The following is a 17,316-nucleotide window of genomic DNA, read 5'->3' on the forward strand; positions in this document are numbered from 1 at the left end:
CAGACTAGAGTTACGGGTTGTCCAGCTTTCTACACGTAGTGCCTGCAACAGCTTGATTCGGTGGAGGGAGAGCCAGAAGAGGCACGGGTCTGCCGGAATCTCGTTTGCAGTTTCGGCGGGGTTACGGCCGTGTACAAGGACGCAACCGGATGTATTTTTAGGCTTGTAGCAGGGCGGGGCCCGAGCAGAAGTGCACGATGATAAACGGTGCGTTACCTCATCTCGCCCTTCCTGTCGCAGCTCCTGCCGCTGCTTGATTTCGTGCAGCTCCTGCGCCTTCCGGCGGGTCTCTTCGATCTTCTTCCATGCTCGAGCCTCTTCTTGCTGCGTGTCATGTAATCCGAGACCCGGACCTCTCACCACAAATCCTGGCCCCTCAGACACTACGAGATGGATGATGAGCGGCACCACTTCAGACAACCGCAGTGGATCTCAGTGCAAACCGAAGATAATTTTTTTTGCGGGGTGACAGAACGCTAGTGTTTCCCGTTTTTTCTCCACAGGTGAGCAGCAGCTATTGCCAGCAGTTTGGAACAAACGCGCTATCTACGGCGGTAACAGGGACGCACCCTGACAGCACAAAGGTACTGGTCCCTTCGTGTTCCGCCGGAGTCCTTCCAAGTGAGGGTCTCGCCACCCAGAGGAGCGACAGTTTATATTCCAGTTTCTCGGAGGCCGGGCATGTTAAAAACCCAAGTATACGTTTCACGTTGGGTTGGCACAAGTTGCGCGCACGCGCGCAGCTGACGATGGGTTTGTCTTCCTCTTTCTGTCCGGCTTACTTCGTCCGTAACACAGAAGATACACGCCGACTCTTTCCCTACCCTGCGTGCTGCCTCTACGTCCCGCTTCGGCCCGTCAGAGGTGTGCTCCGAGTTGTCGAGCGGATTAAACCAAGCAGTACCTTCAGGAGGGCGATGCGGTTCGCCAACAACTGAGCATCCAGCTCAGCTTGCTTCCTTGAATCCTTTGCTGCGGCAAGGCTGAGTTTGCCTACCTCCGCCATCATTGGCACAGCCTCCTACGCACAGCGAAGTGATGCCTACACTGGAACCCCACTGTCCTATCAAAACGCGGAAGACAGCTGCTGGGTCTATCTTAATCACGGTAGCTCGACGGATTGTCGAGGGGGATGGCCTGCCCGTGAAGAAGCGCAGATATAGGCTGGCGTTGGCGCTGCGCTTGTCATCTACGTTCGCTCCACTGATGGTTCGGTTCCACTTGCAGTTCGCAATCTTTTGAGAAAAAGCAGCGGGTATATTCTTCGGCGCGGTGGGCTCAATTCGTGTGTCAACTCAGATGCCTTGGGCACAGCATCAGTGAAAGGACGCTACGCGAGTTCGGACAAAGAGACACGAAAAACCGGTGCTCGTTAGTTACAGCAGGCGGCAGCTTCGCTGTGCGTTTGTTTTTCGTGGATTCTGAGGGAATGGGCTGTTAATAATGGCTTTATGCAGGTATTTTAAGCGCTTCATAGAAACGGTGGGACGCCTACGCATGGGCTCGCCTTGCGATGAGGCATACCAGCACGAGCACGTTACGAGTGCCACAACAAGGCAGTAAGAGAGCGGGGGCACCAGCGGTGGCCATTTAGTACGTAGTTCTGTATGCACCGTTACGACAGCATTGCGGACGAAAGAGAACAGAGCTCGTCCTCCTTGCCTCCCTCCCCTTGCACTCCGCCACAGTGTTCCGTCGAGGTTGTGTCAGAGCCTGGCAATAGTTGGGTTCACATACAGTATCATTTACAGGCGGTTCAAATTTAGTCTCCCACCGAGCAGGTCCCCTTTGATAAAACTGTGGGGTACATGAGGTCATGTGATCAAAAGCAGCGTCTTGCCTTACTTGTGTATATCACTCATCAAACGGGAAGCACACCGGAGACATAGGTGATTTGGCTGGCTCTTCATGTCACTCCTTCTGGGGCGGGGTGGAAAGGAGCGGTAGTCAGTACTGCAGCGTGCCACTCAGGATATGGGTGAGCGATGGCTGGTCCCACAAGAAAAGCCATCCATAGTCGGGCGACGAGGATCAGACCACTTCGAGAACGGATTTATAGAGCATGCAAAAGCTATAAAGAGGAATTTGAAACGTCATCGCTATGAGGTGCCACTACAAAACCGTTCGAAGAATTTCGGATGTAGTAAGGCCGAGGACTTCCAAAAGGCCTAATGCCCACGCCAAGGCAACGCGAGCGTGAGTGCCCTTGACATCGCTCGCAAGAATCTTCCGGTGCTGCATCGCTACTTGCTGCTCTGTTCGAACAATGGCACGGCTTTATAATGCGTACCGCTGCAGCCCCCTACAGCACTTTTTCCCGGTTCCACCACCGAGCTATTGGTAAACAGCCCCACATACTGGCATGTGGGGCGACTGAACAGCCTGTACTGGGCACGTCGAGGTTTACACTCGGGCTTTATACGCGCTGCGTCTGAGGAGCAAATATGACCGTGCGAACAAAATAGTTATGACGGTGGCAGTGGCGGGCAAGGCAATGTTGGTTCGGGTTGATGGAAGGAGGCCATCGCGCGCACAGAGAAACACCGTTGCTGCCAAAACGCACGAATCTGAGAGGCAATTCTGTCGGAACTTCCAGCAGCGGCTGACGGTTTCCAGAGACTAAGCTGCGAGTCGGTAGTCAAACAAACCAACGTCCTGTTAGGGAAATGCTGTGCCCTTACAGGTTTCGCGGGACAAGGGATGTGCCTTACTGATGAATACAGCGGACATGTCGCATAGAAGCCTTTCCTCTTCCAAATTCATGATAAACGTATGCAATGCCAGGAGATGAGGCGGGCGGCCGGGCCCTAGCGGTTCAGGTTCTTCTCATCCTTTGCGGGTGACAGCCCACTCTCGATACGAGTGCGTAGGCAGTTCTGAGCAAACCAGAGAAAAACTCAGCGAAAATACATTCGTCTTCTCCCAAGAGGCAGTGGCATGCCCACGCACGCGCAAGAAGACAGCGTCTGGCGGGCTGCTAATAGTTCTCCACGTCACCCCGGCCCCGGCTACAAACCCAACGGTCTCTTCGATCACCTTTGTGTCCTATCTAGCGAGACACTACTATTGTCAAAGAAATGACGCCAAAGATGATTCTGACCCACGACCGTCTGCAAGCATGGCTTGCTAAGGCTAGGTTCTCGCAACGACACCCTTAGCAACCACCACGAAGTTCTTTGGCGACGTAGAATCCGTCTGTGCTTGTACCTCTTGATATACACGCTTTTCTACCGATGTATTTTCAGGTTTCATGATGCATGCCATCGCGACAACATGGCTTCCCTTAAAAACAATTATACTATATCTGGTAAGTGTAATCAACCTCTCGGTTCAAACTAGTCTGAACAAAAATGACATGGTAAAGGCGTGTGTAAACCGAACGCAGTAACAGGCATTAAGCTGCCACCGAGGTCTGCACCGACCTCTCGCCAACAACAGCATTACTTTCATGCACAAAAGCTGAGATTGCGAATGCAAAATCATTGCCACCCCAAAGCAAGTGCAAGATTCAAAATCGATACCCTGCATATAGACAACAGTGCGCCGCCTTATATTTGTAGAACTCATCCACAGTAGAAATAGTCGTCGGCCAGTTGCATAAAAAAGTCCCTCCGGATGCGTTTGAATGAGGCAATCAATTAGTCGGAGTAGAGCAAGAAATAGTTCCTCCCCTCTTCCTTTGCTTTAACAAGCTCGGGTGTTCGGTTGAAGGAAAAGTGACCGAAGCGTGAGGATACATGCCAGCGCAACTGGCAGCTGGTTAGAGACTAAACGACTGAATATTTTTGTGCGATGGCGGTTTTTGCCTGGCTAGTTGCAGTTGGTCTTTCTTTCCTCCCACGGCAGTGGCCTCAGTATAACCGGAATCAATCTGTTTTTCTGTCTCACAGTCGGCGTTTTCGGTGCCCTCCAGCATCAGTCGACCTTGACTCGGGCAGGTAACCAACGAAAGCGTTGGCGTTCAGTGTTGTTCTTCGCCTTTTAGCGTGAATTGCGATTTGCTTTGCTGCTTGGAGAACTGATGTTGGGGTCACAGGGAGGGCTGAAACGATGTTCAGAAGCTGACCACGTGATCTCGCATAATCGAAGGCCCCTATATCACGGTTGGAGGCGAGCATCCACATCACGCAAGAATTATATAGCCCCTCTCTTCCGTATTATCACAGCATTGCTAATGAGTGACAGATTTGTGCCTGTACTAAATCCGAGCCCGCATTCGGGGTTGCCTGAATGCCAGAGGCAACTAAGGATATGTTTCGCGGAGCTGAGAAAGAAGCGTTCCTCCAGCTTGTGGCGTCCCGCCCACGCAGTCCAGTTCTTTACCTTAGGTGTGGCCAAACGATGATAACGGTTGTACCACGACAGTTGAGCGAGGTGAACCAAAGCGTCCTCTGATGCCCGTCAACTGCTTCTGCCGACCGGCTAGATATGGAGAGCTTGTCGCTTGTTTACCTGGACCGTTGGTGGTGTTTTTTTACCTCGAGTGCCTACAAGGATGTAGCCTCCGGGATATGCATAAAAGGTTGTTATATCCAGACCAGCTGTGATACCTTGCTGTAGAGGCGTACCAGGTCCCTTTTTGAAATCCTGCGGCACGAAAAACGAAAACACGAAACCGCCGATGTGGCTCTGCCACCGGACATGTGAGCCTTCCACTGAAAGGCAGCATCAGTGACTCAGTCTACGTTTCTGAGAGGCCTGTACCCTAAACCTCAAAAGGACAAGCCCATTTCTTCTACAACCTCTAGTGTGAGGCCCCAACAGATAGGGTGTTCCTATATGAAAGTGTTTTGCAACGAAGATTGGAGCAGACGACTAGTTGCTTTACCACGGCTTGACTAACCTGTAATCAAGCAAAACAGGGAGCTGCCGACCCTTACTACAAAGAGAATGCAAACGGCAGAATGAACGACCATACGCTAATACCAAGCAGGCAAGCATACAAAGTTGCCAAATGCTCGCGTCACGGGTACTATGCCGCCTACCAGCTCCTCGCCGTCCACCATAGTAAAGCTTCCCCCAGCTGTCTGAACTCGCAATCGTTCCTGCTGTCACTTGGCTGTGTGAGGTATTGTCATGGAGTAGACATGTCTGCCCGACCGTAGCAAAGCACGAATGTCTCCTGTGCGCGCAGTAAGAAGAGAAGGACTTTTCTTTACTTGGACGGTCCGCATGTACGTGCAGGCATTTTTCCAACACAAGTACTGCTGACTGCGTCGGTATTCTTCCTGCCGTCGTGCTGCAGATACTGCTGTAGAGCAAAGCAGTGCTGCGCAAATCCTCTCAAACTTTGCCGGTGACTCTGCTCTTCCGTATAGCTCAAGACTGACGCCTCAGTCAAGGAGGAATTACTGTCCGCCGGGAGTGAATTGGGGTTCCTTCTATGGCTAGAAGCTGCATACTCGGTGTCGCTGCAGATTCCGGGACGATGCCAAGTCTCTTCTTTTTAAGCTCGCAACATGTATGTGATACAAGCCTTTGTCAGAGAGTGAATCATGTTTAAAGTCCCATAACACAGCTGGTGTGACAAGCCTCCTTCACGCTCGGCAACGGGAATAAACAGCACGGCGCCAGCAGGCGCGAGTTGCCTACCAGCCGCCCGCACCGATGAGGGCTTCTTTTCGTACTCGGCGGAAACAATCAAAGCTGCACACGAATACGGGAAAGAAAACAGCTACCAGATCAGAACAGTTTAAGCACACTGTGCCGCGAGCGCACAGGGCCAGGAAAACACGGCACATCGCCTAGACGTGGTAGGAGGAAACGCGATTGATAGAAAAGGAGGCTGAGTCCATACAAGTAAAGTACATCCGACGTAAACTGCCCTGATGCTCCGCCGCTAATCTGTGCAAATTCGAGGTCTCTGTCCATTCTGGCGAACTGAAGAGAGATCTCATCTTTGCTCGTGTCCCTTAAACCGTCTGACCAAACCACCGCCGACGCACAAGAACACACTCCGCTTTACGTGACAGCAGCCGTCTCGAAAGTCGTCAAAAACGGCAACCTGCATCAGGGATACAAAGCCGCTTGTAAAATAGACAGTTTCTTGACCCACTCATATGGGTCGCCACATTCTGCGCTAGACACATGGCAGCCTGCCGTCCTTGGCGGCGGTCGAACATTGCATGTATTCGCAGATTTGGAAGTCTTTGAGGCGCTGCCTTGACAACTATCACCTGCAATAAAGATAAAGAACGATTCGTGCGTGACGTCAAACACGATGGGTCTTCTCAGTCGCACGTTAGCATGAAGAACCCAGCGAACAGGATGACCACCAATCGGGAACGCCGGTGAAGCAGAGCAGCGGGGAAAGCCTGCCGCAACATGAACTGTTCGCATACACGATTGATGCACCATTCTCAGTCCTTTTAGCCGCAAAGATCTAAACTCACATCCTCGTTTTAGGGACTTTCGGCCGTCGCCCTGATGTTGCGGGGCGTTGCGGCTGCGCATGTCGTGCGAGATTCTTTGATGAAAAGATGACGAATGACGTCTCCGCCCACATCCACGTCCATGAATTCTTTCATTCGTTCATCCTCGGACGGCGACGTAAAGGCAGGCCCCGGGGGAGACTCCCATCTTGGCCTCTTTGCACCCGACGGGCCCTCCCACCTTGCCCTCTTGGCTCCCGAAGCGCGGCTCTGGTCATAGAACAGGCTTGAAGAAAAGGGAGCACGGCGGCGAAGTAAGAATGGCCAAAGAACACGAAGCTGCGTCCTGTATGTTTCAAAAGGAACTGAATCGGGCAGCTTTTTTCTCTGCGCGAGAAGGTCGTGGCTTGTTCGCAGTGCATATCATATGCGGAGTTACCAGTGTGATAACCTTTTCCTGCCACTGACTTCAAGGTCCTGCAGAGGAACATTGGAAAAACAGGCAGAGCTTGTGCCCAACGCGCGTCAGCGCATCAGCACCTCTCGTGATTGCCATGTGGGAACCAGATGCCCCGGGCCGTGTGTGATACTTGTGGCCTGTGACGTATGGGCAATCCAATCCGAGCACTCGTCGTTGCAATAACAGAGACTACAGGTGCCGTGTGTTGCCCCGCGCAACCCCCACACCCGCTAGCGATGAGACCTCCCAGGAAGATACAGAAGAGAGGGAGAGAGAACCCTAACCCCTAAACTGGAACGAGAACAGGAGTATATATGTCGAATCGGTGTGGTGCAACGAGGACTGACCCACTCAGACCGCGTCGAGACCGCGCACAAATCCGCGCTATCCCTCTGCTTTCCTTTTACCTCCTAACCGGCGAGACATGCTGCTGCCTTCTAGTCTCACCTGCGGTGAAGGCTTCAACGCAGAAGAAGGCAGAGTCGCGAAACAAAAAACTGTTCGAAAGCCATCGCAGTGAATGCGAGCCGTCACTACAACATGAGATGGCAAGAACCCCCGGGTACTCATGCCCCTGTGCGCCCGGCATTTTTTCATAGGGCGTAGCAGCGGTGGGGAGACGCCACATAAACAGAGATAATGTGCTCCGTTTCCTACTCTGTTGTGGGACACACATGAGTATCGCTCTCTTCCCGCAAGCGGAGGCTACACCATCTTCAGCAGACTAAACAGTAAGGATGCTAGAATAACACTGATACAGTGCAAATGAGGACCACTTTATATGGCTGGAAGCCTGGCAGTCACCCATGAGCAACGCAGCCGACTTGGCTAGGCTCCGCAGCGCTGTTAGCCGTAGAATGAGTCGATCTTTTGCGCTGACCAAGATCTTATTAATAACCTCGTTGCCTCCTCTAATACAAACTGAGCAGGACCGAGATCCGGTCGCTCTGCCAGGGGCACGGGATGTCAACTTCCAACCTGTGTACTACGGCTACGCAATATGCATCCAAGCTTGTCGGTTCAGTGGCGAGAAAAAGAGTTGCGACATAGGTAATCATTGGCTCTGGTAGAAGCACATACGATAACCCCTGGATTGGTGTAACCCATGCGATCTCTTCAAGTTGAGGTGCAGGCATCGGGGGGCAGTCAAGCATTTTCTGTCAGGAGCGTGCGCTACAGCACCCGATCGAACGAACTGGGATCAGGGATTCCTGTCTGTTGTGCGGGGACAGAAATCCATAGCCTAGACAAGACTCACCTTCATTCGAGTCTGTAGCACACACCAGGCAAAAGACACTGCCCGAGCCATGAGAACATGAAACACTACTTTTCCTGGCGTGGGGCTGATAGGAACAACAAACGGCACGCAGCTGCTTGGCAGCGGCAAAGTTTACCAGCAATCTTCGGGCGTCTGAGGAGACAGTCGCAGTGAGCCAGATGCTAATTAGGACAGAAAGTGGGGCGGAGCCATCCTTGGATGGCTTGCAGCATCAGCACGCAAGATCACAGGCTCAGTGAATGGTAGTAAGACACATCATCCGCCACCGCTTGAGCATTACCTCAAAAGGCTACGGGATGGGAAGCAGAAGGGTCCCGTTGTGTCATGCGATCATACTTTCTCAAGCTCAGTGGCACCGGCCAATGTGAGCGGCGAGGCTAGCTACCATCCAGCCACTGTAACTACGAACCGTCGGCTGTTCTTTCTGTTGGCTCGACGTCCTCCCTTGAAATTGGCAATCTGACAATTCCCATTTGGCAGAAGCGTACAAGGTGCCGCTGTCCTCTGCAAGACCCGAAAGAACAACAGAAACCAAGTTAGTCCCCACACTGCTAGTCGGGGGGGGGCAACAGGCTGGGACGAGCAAGACAGGCGCCGCTGCTCGCTGGTTAAGCGAGGCCGGCACCGCCCACGACAACCTAGTCTGCATCTTCCCAGCCAGACAACACCGCAGTGCCCGGTATTGTACAACTGCATAGTGACGACCTGAACACAATCCTCGACCCGAGCTTCGTGTGATGTCTCCCATCTGTATTGCTCATTGGAGCCGCGGCCGTCAAGCGTAAACCCCACCGATGCTCATTGGTACGTTGCGGTTGAATAGTTCTGATGCCATCGAGTTGATCCACAGCGGCAAGAATCTCCCAGAACCAATGCCAGCGCCGCTTTGCAGAATCTTGCACGGTATTAGCATGCCTGCTACCGCGTAGTACCAGTATAATACACTGAGGTCTTGCTGCGCAGTCTCTCACGTGCCCACTACTCTCTACAAGTGCAGTGGTAGTTCGAGCCCAGCGAGCGTTACCCTTCCACCGAATTCTTAACATTTCCCGCCGATGATCCCCATCCTCCAAAAAGGGTGTCCGTTTCGGCGCGCGAGCTGAGCCTTACAGTAGTCCTGTGAAGTTGTGTCGTTACCTGTACAAATCCCGCCGGCCGATACTTGTAGCTGTACTACCATCCATACGACAACGTATGGTTGCCAGAGAGCTTCTAACTCGGCAATCAAGCATTCCCCATGAAGCGGTATCGGGACGTTTGTACTTTCGCAGCCAGGCCTCAGATACAGCGTGGTCGCATTCAGGGCATTTCAGTACTCAACAGTACTCATGCTTATTCGATAGAGGCTACAAGAATAGGAGCTTCCTCACATATGACAGCTTCAGCCGATACCTGTCGGGCAAACGAAGAAAGAATAGTTGACACGGTTGCAGCCGACTGCGATCTCACAACAGTTAAGGTAGCATCCCCTCTGAAGTGATCTAGTGAACCACGATGTCCTTGTTCGCTACACCCAATGCCGGTCCACCGGCGTCTCAGAGGGACCCACACAAAGGCATGGCCAGTGCCACCGACGCGAAATATAGGGGGTGAGGCGCCGGTGGTCGACCCTCTGGTACAGAGGACAGGGCTGGGTGCTCTGGCTTCGCAGCAGTCAAAGATCACAAGAGCAAATTGGTCGAGAGAGAAATCGCAACAACAATGCGCCAACAGCGGACACCAGCTAAAACCGGGGACGCCGCCGCACACTGGCGAGGAGAGCTTCCCGGCAGACTCCATAAGTGTTGCCATGGCATGGGTACGGCTGTCCTTGGCATCCACATTTCACTCCTCCATTGACGAACTGGTGATTCTTCGTCATCTTCACTGACGTCGCGCTACGTGCACTCTCACCGTCGTTGCCAGTGTCTGCGTGCGAGTGAAACAAGGAGCCTACTGTACGGAAGCCGCTGCCATTCACAGGGTTGAGACTCCCCGCAGCCCTGACGTGTCCCCTGCTTATTGACACAGGAAAAATCCACGCTTCCCTTCCAAAAAGACGACTGCAGTGCTATATCTTTCCTTTCGCAGACTCTATTTTTCATAGGAGGCGCATCTTCGGAGATTCTTATAGAGTCAGAGCACGCCTGCGTTAGCGTCTCAGTACTCCACTGTCTGTGTCTTGCTGTCATGGCGCGCAGATATTAACGACGCCTGTGTTAGAAAGTGAATGCCTGGGCAAGCTCGCAAATTCAGACCGTAATAATTTACAGGTATTGCTCCTTATGCGAATGCTTCTGAACTTATCTGGCGAACATCTTTGCAGGGTGCGGCTGCTGCCCCCCTACCTCCGCTCCGGGCAATCACTGCAACCGAAGAAGGGAGTCCACCAGGATTGTGCAGGCAGCCACTTCTTGGCAGCCGCGCTAAAAGCAGCCGTAACGCACGAGAAGCGGACGGGTAGCGACGCTCAAGACAGAACGCCGGGTTTCAGCGCAGCGCGCCGCCCGGCCGCCGCGCCGCGCAGCTGTGCAATATATAGTGCGACGGCTGCAGAAGGTTGTCTTGAAAAGTTCGCTGAAAAAAAGCCCGCGAACAATGCCGTCTTGCCAGGATGCACCATCCCTTTTTTCTGCAAAATTCACTTTGAGGAAATCTGGCTTGACTGAGCTCAAGGATCAAGTGACTCTGCCAGTGTATACATTGCGCTCCGTCAGCGCTAAGTGGCTGCAAAGGAGCATCAGGCAAGACACCCGCGCTTGCAGCTCGCGCGCAGGTCCTCACGCGTATGCACGTACGCGGTGTGCTTTTTTCACTCACGTATTCTTCATTCGTGGGGGGGGTACTCTCTGGTAAATCAGAAAGAAGAGCTCTTCACGCACTACGCGGCTTCATTACGTCCTCCCATGCATACACCGCATCGTTCGTTCCGGTGGTTTTCCGCAGCTCGCCCCCGACACGGTCTCTTACCCCGGTAAGCGTAGCGCCCTGCTTGTGGCGTTTCCCAGCTCTTGCTTGCATTCTTGGCTTCTCCATGAACCGTTTCTTCGCGTCAACATTTACACCTTCATCTTTGAACTTGCTAGGCAGCTTCTGTCTGCCATGCATCTGCGTGTTGCATAAGAGTCTCACGAAGTGTCTCGTGGTCTCGAGCAGCCGTACACCCTTAACTCCAGCTGTTCGCATTCTGCCCAGGAGGCTTGGCAAAGCAGATCGACTGCTTTCGCATCCACTGCACGCTTCGAAGAAAGAGAGCGTCTGATGCTTTTTCCCATGAGCCGCCGAGTCTGTCTACGGTTAAGATCTGCTTAGTTCTCTCGCTCGCCCCTTTCAAGCAACATGTCCCTTCCGTGTGGTCCTTGCGCGGACCAGGACGGGAGGTCTTCTGCCGCTGTCCCCTACTGGAGCGAATTTGCCCAAGGTCCGATGCAGCCGCAACAGGCGAACGCCTTCGGCTGCATGGCTAACTCGCGACAAACCTCTCAGTCGAGCGCACCCAACGGCGATGTCGCTGCGCCACGCGGAGGCGTCTTTTCACCTCAGCGACCAACAGACAACATGACTCTCTTTTGGTCCAGTCCGTCGTCAAGCGAGGCTATGCTCTATGCACACCCCGCCTCCGACGCTGCGAAGTCCGCAGCGGCAGGGGGCATGCAGGCCCCTGGCGTGCCAAGCTTCGGTGTTCAGGATCAGCGTCTCTCATCGCGGCAGCCTCCCCCTCCCGCGCGGTTGACCAGTGGGAATCTTCCAGGAGATTCCTTTGCGAATCCTACCCTGCCCGCGGGCATGCAGCCCATGGACCAGCTGCCCTCCGGTGCCGGGCTCTCGCGGCTGCCGCCTTTCATGGGACAGGGCGTCGCCGCGAGTAGCGGCCCCGTGGGAACTTCGCAGCAGTACGTCGGCAGTTTCATGTCGAGTGCCAGCCCCGCCGAAGACAGCCACAGCACTGAGGCGAACTCTGTCCTCGAGCTGAGCGCGGACGCGCTGGCGTCTGCGGAAAAGTCGACAGAGAGGAGCCTGAGCAACTCTGCGCAGTCCAGGACCCCTTCGACGGAGTTGGCCGCTGAAGCCGCCGTGAAGCCAAGTGGAGGTAAAGGCGCATCTTCCACGTCCGGGCCAGCCACTGGGAGACGCTCTCGGAAGGTAAGGAAGCCGCAGGGTCTCGCACTCAGGTGTCCAGCACGAGCCGAAGCCGTGGCATTCGCAGGAGGAAAGTGCCTGGATGCGGACCGCTAGAGTGCCGTCTTCTCGGTGCTTCGTGGTGCAATGCGTCGTCCGGTCTCTGTTTCGTCGTTTCCGTCGTTCCGTTAACGCTTGCCTCTTTGGTACTCATGCCAATTTCCGACAGCGTCTGCTGGACCGGTGGCGGCCTTCGCGGCAGAAATTCCATGCCGGCGTGTCCGCCACGGCCGCTTTTCTCCTCAAACGGGGACTTTCTTCTCTTCTGATGTTCAGCAAACCTGCTTCGACCATCTCTACAACGACGCACTTGTGAGACGCGCACGCAAGCAGAAGGAGGAGGAGGCTCTTCAGTCGAAGTAAGGCAGACACACGACCGTGGCGAACGCGCGGGTTTGAGCGTGGTTTTTGAGGAAAACCGTATGAGTTCTTCTGGGGCCCTATAGAGCGCATTGCGCACCAGTGGCGAGGTGTGAGATCCGATAGCTTTGTGCACTGCGCGAAGACTGAATTTTTCTGTGTCTGCGCAAAAAATGACCTGAGCGTCAGAGCACGTGCAGACTGCGAGCGGGGAACATCTTCCGCGCAGCCAGCTTGATTGCGAATTGATTCTCATTCGTCAGCTCTCGATTGTCTGACTTCGAACATCACAGACCCCGAACGGGACCGAGTCGGACGCCACAGCAGTGGGAGCAAAGATGGGCAGCGGTACGTTGCTTGCGGGGGAGGGGAGACTTGAAAAAATTCGATGACCAAGGATCTATGATGTTGCTCGCGGCAGAAGTCGCGCGTTGCAAATATGGTCGTTGCCGCAGTGCTTCCTCTCCAGACACCTATTCTTGTCCGTCCTCTGTATCCCTAGAGTTCACGCCCTCCTCGTGCTGGCTTGTCACCCTCTTCAGATGGTGAAAAAACACCAAGACAAACTCATTACGAACGAGAACCTGAAGCGGAAGTTGGAAATTAGGTGCGTTTGAGAATAACAGGCGACGACGTTTCACACACACATTCGCTTTGAGTGTCTGTAAAAAAAAGCATGTGAAAATGATCAGACAGGGGCGCACAATTCCATAGGAGCCCAGGCTTGCTGCGGCTGTGGGCGCATACGCCCTAGCAATGCCACATCACGCTTAAAGTCCGTCAATTGAAGTGTGACTCCTACCTCAACGCTTTTACTCTTCTGCGTATGTTAACAGTAAAATCGAAGACGAGAGCAGGGAGTGCACCTTCAAGCCGGTCACGTGGAGCTCGCGGAAGCCTTTGGCTCAGCAGAAGGCGTGCCTCCTCAAGATGAAGCAGCTCACCGAAAAACAGCGAGGTAAACAGGCGGCTAGTCCCGGGTTAGTGGGTTCTAAACGCCACCGTGACGCAATGAATCGGCGCCAGTTGTGAGACGAGTGATGCTATAGTGCAGTCTCCACACCGGCGCTGCCACGCAGTTCTTGGAGCTGTGTGACCGGAGAGTTCCAACGCCTCTCAATGGAGCTGGATGGCGCCATATGGCATGAGATTAGCGGGAGACGCTTTGTCCCCTGAGCAGAGAGAGTAGCTGTGCCCGCATAAACAGTCATTTGTGTGTGCTGCTGCGTGCCCGTCTTGCGTCTGGGTACAGAGCTCAAGAACGCGGTCTATGTCTTGCAGCAGGAGGAGCGTGAAATCGACGAACACATCGCGGTGAGCAAAGGATGGATTTATCACTATTTTTCTTTCAACTTCTCCTTTCCGGTCCCCAGCAGCCGGTGGTGGCTTCTGTTTTCATCTCTCCGCACTTCGCGTTTGGGATTTTCAGTCACCTGCCTTCCGTCTTCCGATTCCACCGGGTCGCTTGGCGCCTCTTGTCTGTTTCGGCTTTGCAGAAAGAACTGCAGGACGACATCGCAGTCGTCTCAGAGTCCGGAAGCGAAGAGGAAGTACAGAAGATCCTGCAGTTTTACCGGCAACTCCGAGCGGAGGAAACCTCTCGACTCCGCTCCCTCAAGCTCGACCTCGTGTCCCAGGTCTCCAGGTACGCAGCTGCACTGAGTTGTCTGCGATGGCAGATACGTTTGCGTCTTGGTAATTCTACAGTTGTGGTTATTCCGGACGGTGGAGTTCACCGGTGTGCATGCTGTCTGTGCTGTGTTTCTCCACGCGTCTTTTCACGAGTTAAGTTTTGTAGGTATGCGATCTGTTTCCCATGCGAGCCGCGTGCCCGCGTCAGGTCGGTATGACGCGTCGTGAGAAGTCACATTCTAGAAAGCACCTCTCTGCGATGCACCATGTCTGCATCCAGACTGGAGCAACAGTTCAAGAAAACAGCGGCCACGGCGAATCTCGATGAAGCAGACACCGCCGCCACCGTCGGGTTTGACATGAAGCTGGCTGGGCTCGTGCGCGAAGAAGTCCGGTAAGCGGAGAATGTTCAGCCGCAAAGCGGGGTGGAGGGCGGTGTATTTTCAGGCTGAAACGCTTCAACATCTGAAGAATCTTACCGCGCTCACTGCATCAGCTTCCGTGCGAACACATAGGGCAGCAGATATCACATCTGCGAGTAACTTGCTGCGGCGCACCCGAGTATACTGGAGCATCGCATTGCATCTTAGTTTGAGCAAACATCTTCCGTGTTGGTTTGTGGCTTGCTGCGGCTGTTTGCCTTCTTCATTTCGTTTGTGTCTGTTTTGGTTTTCGTCTCCCCAGAGACGACATCGACGCTGCCAACTCGCTCCGCCTGGGCGCTCGCTTTCGCACACTCCTGGAGGCGGCAACGGGTCAGCGCCCCGTTCACCCGAGTGAGGACGCTCTGTACGCACCCGTCGAGCCCTGCGATTCCTACCGTCGCTCCAGCAGCGCCGGAGTGGGCAGAAGGACCACGTCGCGCCCGCGGTGCACGCAGCGCATACGCTCCCCACTCGCCTCGGCTAGGACTGGCACGCCTCGCTTCACCTACACGCCCTCTCAAAGCGACGCGCGAGACATTTTGAGCCGCCCCCTGACGAGCCGCGCTGCCGGCCCCCGCGAGGCTGTGCCGCCGGCTCTCAACACGCGCCGATCAACGCTAGCCGGAGGACACATCCTCTCGACTGGCCGTGGTGGACCCCAGGAGAACGCCAGAGCTTTGGCAATGAGCCCCAGAGCCACGGGCTTCTACGGCAACGCGCTGCCGTTCCCTCACGCTGCGCCTTCTGCCGGGTACCAGCACCCCGATATGGTCCGCGCTGCAGCCCCGCAGAACCTCCCGGGCGTCGCGGCGGCCAACGGAAACCTGGGCGGAAATGCCGCAGCCCTCGCCACCCCGTGCACCGCCATGGAGCCCAACAGCCAGGCGCGAGTTCCACCCTTCGCCGCCTACGCCGGTCCACAGATCCGTCAGCCGAACGCCTTCCAAGCGGCCTGCCACTTCAATTCAAGCAGCGGCTTTGCAGGTTCGCCAGAAGCGCTGCAGGCTCCCATGACCGCTTGGCAGAGGGAGAAAGCGAAACAGCAAGAGCTGCGCGCCCAGCTGCCCAGCCCTCAGTCCAGCGCGGCGGCTCCGGGTGGCGTCGACCGACATCGGCGGGTGTCGGTGGCGAGGGGTTCGTCGCTGGCGACCAAGAGGAGCTCCATCACCCCCACGTGGAGTGCAGCAGGCATGCAAATGGACTACCACGCGTTCGACAGAGAGGTCAGTCAAGGCGCGGCCTCCTCACGCGGTGCGACTCCACGCTTCAGCTCACAGGAGAAAAACGCCTCGATGCGGGCTTCCTTCAGCCCGGCAGCACGCGGATACACGCCTCAGGTCCCACCTGCGGCGCAGCAGTGCCAAGTGGCCCAGACGGGCACCCCCCGTCTGCCGCCCACGAATCGACCTCACCCGGGCATGCTCGCCCCCGCGGGCTCCACCCAACCCTGGAGTGGGCAGCAGGGCGGACCGCAGGCGCTGCACATGGGCGCACAGGGCCGACCTCAGCCGATGCCGATGCCATACGCGGCCAGCCCGCTTCAGAACGCAGCTGGTGCGCACCCAGTGAACGCTCCGGCAGCGCCGTATCATATGGGTTCGACGAGTCTCCCGGCGGGCCTTCCGTCATACCCCAGCAATCCCAACCAGGCGCAGGCAATGATGAACGTTAACGCGCGTGGCCAGCAGCAGCAGCCCCCGCAAGCGCGGCCTCTCGCTGGGGCTCCAGTGCAACCGGTGATGTGCGGTGCACCTGCCTTCGCCCCTCATATGATGCTTCCGAACGCAGCCAGCCGTCCTGACTACCCGATGTGGTCCAGCCTCCAGAGCAGCGCCGCGGGCGCGGCTGCCCCAGGCTCCTACGCGCAGCCGAATCCGGCGGTGGTCGCCGGTCTCAACAGCCGGAGCGCAGCTGAGGGTCCGAACACCACACTGCCGGCCGGAACAGAGTCGCAGTACCCTGTGTACCCCTCTGTGTCCCGGGCTGTCTCACTCGCTCCTCAGAACGGAGCTCAGTTCGCTCCGGACTTTGCCTCGTACCCGCAAGCCCCTACGAACGCCCCCCAGGCGACTCCTCGGCCGAAATATTCTGTGCAAGGAGAAGTGGACGCCGTGAACTCTGCGCCAGCAGCTCCGAGAGCAGCCGGTGGCGCCGTCCTAGCCGCTCCTCCTCAGCCTGCGATGGTGAAAAACAACCAGCGGGCTCCCAGCGGAGCTCCTGCGCCGACACTGCCCAGACTTGCCGGAGGCGCGATGCTGAAGGTGGGACTCAGCGGCCACGACGGATTTGCGGATTTCGCCGCCACCGCCAAACAACTCCAGCGGACGACGATGGTGGGACTCCGAGCCTAGCGAATGCGTCTGCGTTTCTCTCCGTAAACGGGGCCCGCAGATACTCGCCCACTTAGAATGAGGCAGCGCCGGGCGAATTGAGGACGGACAGACAACAGTTTTGGAGCAGGTGCACGTGCCGAAGGAATACTGTGCGCCCGCCAACCTCAACTCCAAGGCCCTCCCTCCCTCCCCCTTTGTGCCCGCCCCACGGCCGCGTCCAGATGTGTTCGTGGGCCTCAAGACGAGCGACTGCAAGGTATATAAGAGAGCGAAGAGAGCCCGTGGCGCAGCAGTCAAA

At 55.6% G+C, this 17,316-nt stretch overlaps 1 protein-coding gene across 1 annotated transcript; it reads left to right on the forward strand.

The window, feature by feature from the left end:
* Positions 1–11,428: 11,428 nt before the first annotated feature.
* BESB_031340 (uncharacterized protein) lies at positions 11,429–17,036 on the forward strand (the record flags this gene model as incomplete). Its single annotated transcript, XM_029361802.1, has 9 exons — positions 11,429–12,232; positions 12,545–12,627; positions 12,922–12,976; positions 13,171–13,235; positions 13,465–13,586; positions 13,881–13,942; positions 14,125–14,273; positions 14,541–14,654; positions 14,945–17,036. 9 exons carry the CDS (start codon positions 11,429–11,431, stop codon positions 17,034–17,036), a joined length of 3,546 nt encoding a protein of 1,181 aa, XP_029215269.1.
* Between the last annotated feature and the right edge of the window lie 280 nt (positions 17,037–17,316).

Source organism: Besnoitia besnoiti, chromosome XIII, assembly GCF_002563875.1.
Source record: "Besnoitia besnoiti strain Bb-Ger1 chromosome XIII, whole genome shotgun sequence".
NCBI lineage: Eukaryota > Apicomplexa > Conoidasida > Eucoccidiorida > Sarcocystidae > Besnoitia > Besnoitia besnoiti.